The sequence below is a fragment of the Scomber scombrus genome, chromosome 18, assembly GCF_963691925.1.
Source record: "Scomber scombrus chromosome 18, fScoSco1.1, whole genome shotgun sequence".
NCBI classification, from domain to species: domain Eukaryota; kingdom Metazoa; phylum Chordata; class Actinopteri; order Scombriformes; family Scombridae; genus Scomber; species Scomber scombrus.
The window spans coordinates 16,677,367-16,687,505 of NC_084987.1; the positions used below are offsets into that span (position 1 = coordinate 16,677,367).

General features: G+C 39.7%; 1 protein-coding gene across 2 annotated transcripts; it reads left to right on the top strand.

Moving 5' to 3' along the window:
• The first annotated feature begins 2,247 nt into the window (after positions 1–2,247).
• luc7l3 (LUC7-like 3 pre-mRNA splicing factor) lies at positions 2,248–8,962 on the top strand. Of its 2 annotated transcripts, XM_062438927.1 has the most exons (11): positions 2,248–2,494; positions 2,992–3,058; positions 3,158–3,197; positions 3,559–3,703; positions 3,852–3,926; positions 4,304–4,408; positions 4,628–4,789; positions 5,198–5,565; positions 6,184–6,368; positions 6,517–6,737; positions 8,329–8,962. In XM_062438927.1, the coding sequence occupies exons 1-10, from the start codon at positions 2,396–2,398 to the stop codon at positions 6,702–6,704; spliced, it is 1,434 nt and encodes a 477-aa protein (XP_062294911.1). In that variant the 5' UTR covers positions 2,248–2,395; the 3' UTR covers positions 6,705–6,737; positions 8,329–8,962. The 2 variants fall into 2 exon arrangements, with proteins under 2 accessions (XP_062294911.1, XP_062294910.1); XM_062438926.1 differs by having other exon boundaries at positions 6,517–8,962.
• The last annotated feature ends 1,177 nt before the right edge of the window (positions 8,963–10,139 follow it).

Consider the following 10,139-nt stretch of genomic DNA (forward strand, 5'->3'; position numbering starts at 1 on the left):
TGTTTACCACTTATCACCATAAAATCATAAGCCAATATACAGTGCCCAGTTAATCATTAAATGTTGGCTTCATGTTTTTTTTAAGTCTTAGAACAGTCTGGTGCCCAAATGAACACAAACAGGTTATTTTGTCTGTTCATACTGGCCTTTAGCAGATCTTCATAATGTACTTACAATGTAAGTGATGGGGGTGGAAAAAATCCACAAGCGTCCTTATGTGCAAAAATGTATTTCAAAGTTCATCTGATCTGAAGCTAATATGAAACTTCCATATCAGTCCAATCAAGTATTTATATCTCAGTGATATAGTTGTTTTTAGTGCCAGGGTCCCTCTTTTTGTTACTATACTTCCACCGCAGCTAAACACTGTCTGAGGAAACACAAAGAGGGATTTTAATGCTAAACATAGGGTCAAATGTGGCAGATATCCACTTGAAATGACTAACTGACACTGCTGACATTTTTGGCATAAAATGAGTGTGTGGAAACTGGATTTTGGCTCCCCACACCACTTACAGGCAAAGCACATTTAAAAGGGACATTTTAATTGCTAATATGAGCAAGAGGAATGATTACAGGGAGGATCTCTTTTAGTGTTCATATTGGCACCTGATTGTTTTTTTTAAGACAGACTTGAAAAAAATCTTAGTCAGGGTCAACCAAATACTAATTTTTCCCTCTAAACTTCTCACATGGTTTCATTTCAATTAATGTCCTCCAATATTTCACCAAAAATCCAAGATTTGAAAAAAAAATGCCAAAAACTGAAAATAGATTTGTGTATCAGAACACTATTTTTCTTATTTCCTCTCCCATTAATCTTCTCACGGCCCCTCAGGTTTATCTGGTGACCCTTTGGAGGGGCCAGACTCTTTAGGTAAGGAACATTTGGACTAAACTAACTGTATAAAGTAGTTCAAACTAGCTCCACCTCCAGCAGCTACAACAGTAACATGTTGCTTATACACTGATCCTTCAGTATTAATAATATAATATTTTCATATATAATAATATCAGTCAGAGGGAGCAAACCTAAACTTTTACTGCAATACTTAAACTAAATTTAGCTGCTAATACTTTTACTTCTGTATGATTTTTCATACTGGACTTGTAATTGAGTATTTTTTAATGCTGTATTAGTACTTTTACTTAAGTACTTACTTGTCCCCCATTGTGGAGATGACAGATGAGCGTAATATTTAAAATGGTAAATGAACTATGAAAGTATTCACCATATACACATATATATATATATGCCATATACCATCATTTATTTTAGTGTTAAAAATATAATGTATTGCAGTTCCACACAGTGACCATCAGGGGGCAGTAAGAAGTCGAGCCTGCCGTGAAACGTAGTAAAATAACTTAAATCAATTTTTATTGTCAGTTTAATTGGCGTGCCTGCTGAAAGTAGTATTTAACTTCAGCTCCCACATACAGCTTACGTTTTTCATTAAAGCAGACACAACAGTACCACTCTGACGCAAAACAGAAATATCAAAATTTGAAAATAGTTTGACAATGTGCTCGATGTTTCTACTTCTAATCACATTTGTGTGTGTTTTTTATGATGTTGTGGTAAATGGTGGGGAAATCAATTGTATGCTGTTTTTTATTAGTGATGGGGAAACAGCTTTCTGAAACACTGAATCAATATAAAACAACTGCATTGAAAATGGTGCAGTTTCAAAGCATTTGATACAGTCGACATCTGTTGGGAAACTTTTGTATTACATTTGTATGGCTGAATCAACTCTGAAACTGAGATGAGACGGATTATAAATGGGTTTACTATTTGCATTATTATTTTTGTTAATACAGTCTATTTTCAAAACGGGTCACCTTTAACAATTCAGCTCTGATTTGAGCACGGAAGACTGAAAAGAACATCTCATCTCTTTAGTTAAGTACATTTGTGTTTCTTAATGTTTTTATTCCCTCAACAAAGAGGTCAGGCTACAATGCCAGCACAAAAACCAAAATCAGCGCCACACCTCTGATACGTGTGTGACGTAACAAGGCCTCGTCAGTGGTCGTCACGTGATTTTTAGCGTGGGAAAATGAGGCTTTAAAACATATTTACGTGATTTTTTTTAATTTTATTTGAAAAGTCGATATAGCATCCAGTAGTCTGCTTCGAGTGTAACATAATTAGCCTTTACACACCAGTGCGCAAAGTCACCCCGGCCAAAGCATGTTAGCCCCCACACTATTGTAAAGTACATCCGGTTCAGAGGTCGCGGGAGCTGCTGGCTGTAGCTGAACCGTGAACCGCCGTTTGATACAGCATCTGCCATTTTGATTAAAGCTACTTTGAGCGCAATAGATGGTGTGAACTGGCTCTCCGGGACATATCTTAGTATTTTATATTAAGGCTACTTTTTGGGCCAAAATGCTCTCCGCAGCCCAGCTACTCGATGAGTTGATGGGCCGAGATAGAAATTTGGCCCCTGACGAGAAGCGATGCAACGTACGATGGGACGACGAGAGCGTAAGTTAGCATCCTGTGTAACATTAGCCTAGCTGGTTTTATGAGCTGATACAGCTAAAATTCCTATAAACACTGGAATAAGTGTGCTCCTTGTAGCCGTAATTCATTAGTTTACATTTTAAACAGTGGTCGCTACTCGACGACCACGGAGTTACAACTAAAATGTTACGTAAGCTTGGATTTAGCTAAGTAACATGTTTAATCATGTTAGCAATGTTAGCAGCTGTGCATGTGAGGCTAGCAGTACAATGGAAGCTGGTGACGTTGAGGTTTAATTTTAATGTATTATGCTCTGCTTTGGTTTGTGGATTTAATATGAACTTGTAAACTGGGGTTACTAAAGCAACAAAGGTTAATTTGTGTTAAATTCACCATGGGCTTTTGTGTATTATCTGCAAGGATTATCATTGTCCCCACTAACCTTACATGTTGTTACGTAACTCGATAAAAGGGCGAATTCAGTCTGAAATAATTGAAATTCTCTCCTCCACAATAAGGTCTGTCGCTACTATCTGTGTGGCTTCTGTCCAGCGGAGCTATTCACAAACACCCGCTCTGACTTGGGTAAGTCTTGTAGATGTTTATGAACATGATGTAATATAACTGTAGCACACAGGTGCTTCTGTTATACTTTAATCCATTAACGTCACGATTGCTTTCCAGGTCCTTGTGAGAAAATCCACGATGAAAATCTTAGGAAAACGTAAGTTATGAATGCAGTTTTGAAACTCATTAGTGTGTCATCTAATAGCCTCTTTCTATATTGTTGTGTTAAAGCATTAGTGTTGTGTTTGTAAATTATTTGTTCAAGAAAATAGTCTTTTGACTGAGTGAACTGAACTGAATCACTCCTTGAAACAACCTGATCATTTCTCATTCAGTTCAGTTTTGAGCTATTGTGATTTGCGTGCACGGATAGACTTAATTGCTGATTGAGTGATTCAAGTCATTCATATAAGTTGTGGTTCAGTTAAGCACTGAACAATTTGGTGAACTATCTGTATATGGAACTGATTCTAAGTATTCAGTATACTAAAAACAACTTATTTGCCAATTACTGCTAGGTATGAGAAAAGCTCTCGGTTCATGAAAGAGGGCTATGAGCGAGACTTCCTGCGTTATCTTCAGTCACTCCTGGCAGAGGTGGAACGGCGGATTCGTAGGGGGCATGCCCGTCTTGCTCTTTCCCAGGCTCAGCAGAATGCAGGGGTACATGCGTCATCATTCAGAAACATCCTCTGCACACTTCTTTTGCATGCCTTTGAGTAGGCCTACAGTAAAAAAAATCATATCCCCTTAAGGAAATAACATGGTTGTGTGTGTTTCTACCTAACATAAAGTTTGTTTATTTCTGCAGGGTCCTGGTCCATCAGGAAAGAATGAGGAAAAGGTTCAGGTGCTAACAGAGAAGATCGAAGATCTTGTTGTACAGGTTTGTATAGTTTTTATAATTGATTGTTGCATAGTAGTCTGTTATTTGGAACATACTGGAACAAGGACACACAATACTTTAAACATGTTACACATGACCATTGCTAGGTCTTATCTTGGCTGACATTACCAACATGGAAAACAGAATCTCTTACCTTTTTTAATTACATTATATGAAAGGAGTTCATTGTTTCCCCTGTAATTGTACAGGCCTGGCAACCGGCCAGGCCAATGAGAACCCCTGAAATACCAAAGAAAAGTCCCTTTTAATGCCCAAAATAATAAAATATCCATCAATCTGGAAATCAATAGCTGTCAGGGAGCTTGCATTGTGATTAAATGGCTGATTTATGCTGCTTCTGTTTTACTTTCACTTAGATTGAGGAGCTGGGGTCTGAGGGCCGAGTGGAGGAGGCCCAGGGAATGATGAAGCTGGTGGAGCAACTGAAGGATGAGCGGGAGCTGCTCAGCTCCACCCCCTCGGTGAGTCAGCTAACTCCAGGCTAATCAGCCTACAGATCTCACTCAGGACAGTAGGCGTTGCTCATGTTAAGCTATCTGTTGAGATGTTTCATTCTTATAATTTATAAAAGTGAACCTAAACGTGACCTGAAAATGATTTTTAGTCCCTTTAACATTCATCATGCATTGCTAAAAGTTATTCTTCACTCTGACTTTTTTGTTTTTGTTTTGTTAATCCAGACAATCGAGAGCTTTGCAGCCCAGGAGAAACAGATGGAGGTGTGTGAGGTGTGTGGGGCCTTCCTCATTGTAGGTGATGCACAGTCCAGAGTAGATGACCACTTGATGGGAAAGCAGCACATGGGCTACGCCAAGATAAAATCCACTGTAGAGGAGCTCAAGGTAACAGGATCAAACGTCACCAAGAATATGTACATGAGATGCAGCATGCATGAATTGTCTAGTGCAATGACAGTTACTGGATCCACCTTACACCAGAAGAGGATATAGAAAAACAAGCCTGTTTAATAGTTACAGAAATTTGATACATTTTTATGCTTTCCATTTAAAAGTACTTACACCAAAATGCTGTCAGTTGATATGGATTGAGGAAAACAAATACTTGAATATAATATGTCAAATGAATTATTCATATGTTTATTAAAACAGTTCCTTTGTACAGAGTATTGATGAAGTTGCAAGAGTTCCCTGCTGTCTAACATCTCCCATCTGGTCCATGTTAATAAATATTGGCTCTGGTTTAAAATCTGCTGATCAACTTTAATTTGAGGGCTCTCGCTTTACTTTCAGGAGAAACTACGTCGCCGCTCAGAGGAACCACCAGGTGAAACCCCAGCACTTAAAAGGGATAGAGAAGACCGCGAGCGAGAGAGGGAGGAAAGGGAGAAAAAGCGTAAAGAGGAGGAAGAGAAGGAGAAGGAGCGTGAGAAGGAACGGGAGAAGGAGAAGGAACGCGAGAGAGAGCGGGAACGCGAGAGGGAGAGAGACAGAGACAGAGAACGGGACAGAGATAGAGACAGGGACAGGAGGGCACGGCGAAGCCACTCAAACAGCCGCCACTCCAGTCGAGCGTCAGACAGGAAAAGGAGCAGGTCCCGTGATCGCCGGAGGTCCAGAAGCAGAGACAAGGAGAGGGAGAGGGAGCGCAAACGCAGCAGGTATGCTTCTGTCGTTTGTCATTTAGGGGCACCATGAAATCCACATTCACTTCAAACAGTTAACGTCACATTTTGACTGTACGGTGTCTTTTTGTTCACTGCCTGCACACTCAGCTTGTCTAAACAACAACAAATGGCCTGTAATTACTTTTTCTATTCCTTCATCACAGGACAAATGGTCAATGACCCCTCCTGTTTATTGTTTTGTCCAGTTTTAAATGCATTTGTCGATTTGGGGTGTGTTCAATTTGGAACCTGCTTGTTCATACAACAAACAATGAAATTACTGGGTACATCCTGCCCATTGCTGACAGTACTAATAAAAATGATGAATGCTATCAAAATTCATTTGACAGCCCTAATAGTAACGTTTGTCCTTTTTTATTTTACATTTTAAGCAGCAGGTCTCCCCTTGTGAGCAATGTGGGAATGAAATATTTCTGGAAACTTAAAAGCTACCAGCACACCTCAGATACCTACAGAGCATTCCCAATGCATTAAATGTAACATGTTACAGAAACAAATGTGTGCACTTCATGACTATACGTCACTGCTTGTATGTTTAACATGTCTATATTTGTTTCCTTAATGACTTTTTCCTCCACCCTCTCTCTGTAGGAGCCGAGACAGAGACCGGGAGAGGAAACGCAGCCGTGAACGCTCTGACAGAAAGCGTCGCTCCCGTAGTCGTGACAGGAAGAGGTCACGCAGCTCAGAGCGCAAATCTCACCGCCACCGCAGCCGCAGCAAGGACAGAGATAAGGAGAGAGACAGGGACAGAGAGCGGTCATCGAAAGACAAAGGTGAGAAAAGTGGTTATTTTTTTTGTACTGCATGTAAAAATGACCGTCTTGGTTTTTGTCTGTGCGTGCATATGTTTACTAGTTAATTTCCAATAGACAAAAGATGCTGTTACTGTCCTTTTGATCTGTATATGTCATGTTTACCCAGACCGTAAGGCGACAGAGGAGAGGAGCAGCTCCAAGAAAGACAAGCACGCTGACGGCGATGCAGCTGCCATCAAGGCTTCATCAGAAGCGGAACCGATGGAGACAGAGGCTGCTGCCTCTGCCTCTTCCCCTCTGCTTAACGGCCAGCAAGAGCTCCTCCATTCTGAAGGTGACACTCAGTCCAATTAAAACTGATCTGATAGGACCTCAGATCAGGCTCAGGTAAGTGCGTCCTCCTCCTCGCTCCCCCCTGGCTCTCAACCCAACCCACCACCCTCCCACACCCCCCCACCTCTCCCATCTCCCCTACCCACCCTCTCACCCTGCCTCTCCCACCCTGTTTACGTTCAGTTCAATGCCTATGATTTTTGTCTTATGTACTATATGCATATATCTTTATCCTGTTTTCGAATAGTGCATCATAAGTATGCACTGAAGATGAAGGACTAGGCCCGATGAATGAGAAGAAGGTAGAAAACATTCACACAAAGCCCAGAGGGAAAGGCCAGTGTAGTCCTGAGCAAACATGCCCGGAGGTACCCCTCGTTTTGTATCGGTTTTTGATATAGATGTATATTTGTCTTTGTGGACAAAATGGCAGAAAAACAATTAACCAATACAATCAATTTTCCTGCCTGTATTTACCTGTTTTTATTTTGGTTTTTTTTGGTTTTTTACTTGGCAGTAGGAAGATGTAATAACTTTGATTTGTTGAGATAAATTCTCCATGTAGGAAGAAAATTCCACCATTGTGTGTCTACATGTACATATATTTAGGGGATTTTTCCTCATGTGTAAACACACAGACATACTTCGTCAAAGGTGTATGTGAAAAACAAGCCATTTATTTTTCCTTAATTACAACTCAAATGCCATGGATTTGTTGTCCAGCTTACTGTGCCTGATAATGCCATGCAGTGTGTGTTTGGGGGGGTTTCATAGCACCGGGGGGTCCTAACGTAACTAACTAACTGGAGGGTAGGGTTTATCGAATGAATTGCAGCTGACTTCCATACCTCACACAGCGTTGGTGTTGTGAGCGAGACCACATGAGAAAAGGGCAAATTAAAAATCATGGATACTCTCTGACTGTCAAACTGTGCAGGTACTCACCCCAGGTACTCCTTTCTCTACCCACATCCATTTCTGAATGCTGTTGCCTGTCAGAAAAGAAAATTCTGTACTTCTCCAGAACATGAACTTAAAAGTTTGATTGTGTATATTTTGTTACTGTTTCTTTGCCGCTCTTTGTTAGCTTTCACATACGTTTGGGGGATAAATTTGGTAGAAATGTTTGGGAGACACATTTTTAAAATGCTGAGATGCACCGACAGCCTGCTTGATATGCCCATGCCAACAGCTGAAATTGTAACGTGTGTGTATTTCAATGGTGCATTGTCACATTTGTTCATTTTCACATTGGCAAAGGGAATATCTAACAGAGTTGTCACTGTTTGTTTTTAAAGATTTATGGTAGTGACCAGACTTTGTGGGCTTTCTTCTGGCTCTCCATAAGATATCAAAGCAATACAGTTAAAATATGCTGACAAATATTTATAAAGTATCAGCTTATTCAGCCACATACACGATTTCAGATGTCCACTGTGCAGGTAAATGGCTAATATTTGTGCATTATTAGCAGTGTCTCTGTTTTTCATCTACACTTTCCTCTGTGACTAAATTGAGGGACATATTTGACTAATAGTCTTCATGTTGATCATGTTTGTTGCTCCAGTACCAACAGCGGTTGCTTCAAACACTTGTTGTGGGACCTTTACTAACATTGCATTCTGTGGACATTTTTGCTCAACAGGGGAAGCTGGGATAACTGTTGGAGGAAGAATCAGAAGAGCGCACCCACCCTTACCCTGAACCTGACACTTCGCTGCTTAAAAACAAGGTGAACCACAAATGTGTAGTGGCTTATTTAAAACATGAACATACATGTGTAAATGAGGAGAGAGGAAAAAATCAACCTTGATTTTCATGTTTCTGTCTATCTTTGGATGAGGGTAGATGTGGTTCATCTGATGTATTTCTTGATCTAGATGTCCACCAGACATCTCTTTAAATACCAAACTTAGAGGAGAAGTTCATTATGGGTTTTTGTTTCCTTATTTTGAGAATCTTTACACATCCTCGTTTCTTGGCATTTAGTGAAAATGAAATAAAAACAGTGCTTGTGGTTTGTTTTGGTTTGTCAGGTTCCACTTCACTTGACCATTTTTTTAAGAAGTCAGTTGAAAGCATCTGTACAATGTTAGTCTCATGACAGGGCGTGTCTCTTTTCTCCTCCACTTTAGAGCTCACATTGATTGCTCTTGTCCCCTTACTGTATAATATACTGATTTAATTTTGATCAAAAGATTTTGAAGACTGAAGATTTGTTTAATTTTGCTCTGCTTTAAATGTCCGTGTGGTCTTGATGAATAAAAAGTAAAAATGTTTGAATGTTGTTTTCTGTTCTCCATCATTTAACTTTCTACCAAGTAAGTCTGTATATTCAATTTAAGTAAATACAGGTTAGTGTAGTTGATTTAACTGATGATTATTATTATTATTATTAGTTAAAGTTTGAAATAGTTTTTAAGCAATGTATTTATATTTGTTTGCACTGAAACAGTCTTGCAACACATGTCTACAATTTTTCTCATAATTAATGAAGCATCTATAGCATGACATTATAGTGTTGATGTATGACGAAACAGTCTCGTGATTTTGTTGGACTATTGAAGTGCTGTCATCCAGTTTTTAAAATGCATTTAATAAGGAAAAGATAGAAACTGTTCTCAGCGTTTTGCAGAAAAAACTCAACTCACTAAATTGAAACATCCAAATTGCAGTCTTTTGTCTCTCTTGCTGAACAAACACCAGCTTCTGTTGTCCTAAGACCCAAAGTCTCAGCTTGTACGTCTAGATACCCAACCACACATTATAATCAAAACATGCCCTTCCAGCTAGCATTTTCTTTTAATTGAGTGACAGCACACTAACAGTACACAGTTACTGCCAACCTAGCAAACAAGACATTAATGCAAATGGTGAAATGTACTCTGGCTGGCAGCCACCTGGCTCACATGCATAATTTTCATTAATCAGCAAGGACAAAAGCTTCTTGCTTATCAATGCGAGACATTGTGACTTGAGTGCTGTCTTGCTGGAAAAAGTCAAAGGAATATTACTAAATTATATTTTAGCTTCAAACACATACATTGCTGTTTGGCCTCTAAGATACTTGCACATTTATTACCAAACAGCTTGTTCCACATATTGAAATCCTTTGCCTTGTTCCTGTCTATACAGTATGTCTCTCACGCCACCCACATTCCAGGCCTGATGTTTCTGACCTTTCCAAACCGGGTGCCTGTGGATCAAGCAGCAGGAGTTTGTTGTTCATTTGAGTGTAATTAATAACTAGTGGGCACCTGTGTCATGCACAACTGGGGTTTACACACCACATCCTGCAGATTCACCAGATCTGAAATCAAGCCAAGAGGACAACCACAGAAAAAAAAACTTGCCCTGACAAGCCTGTGCTATTCTCCCACTTGGTGTTGCACAAATCTGAGATGTTCGATTTTTATAAACAATGAACCTACAGCTAAGTATTCTGAAGCAATAAGG

Coding starts and splice junctions, on each gene's coding strand:
- luc7l3 (XM_062438926.1), top strand. CDS start 2,396: ATGCTCTCCGCAGCCCAGCTACTCGATGAGTTGATGGGCCGAGATAGA. Junction 3,059..3,157: donor AAACACCCGCTCTGACTTGG/GTAAGTCTTGTA, acceptor ATTGCTTTCCAG/GTCCTTGTGAGAAAATCCAC. Junction 3,704..3,851: donor AGGCTCAGCAGAATGCAGGG/GTACATGCGTCA, acceptor TTATTTCTGCAG/GGTCCTGGTCCATCAGGAAA.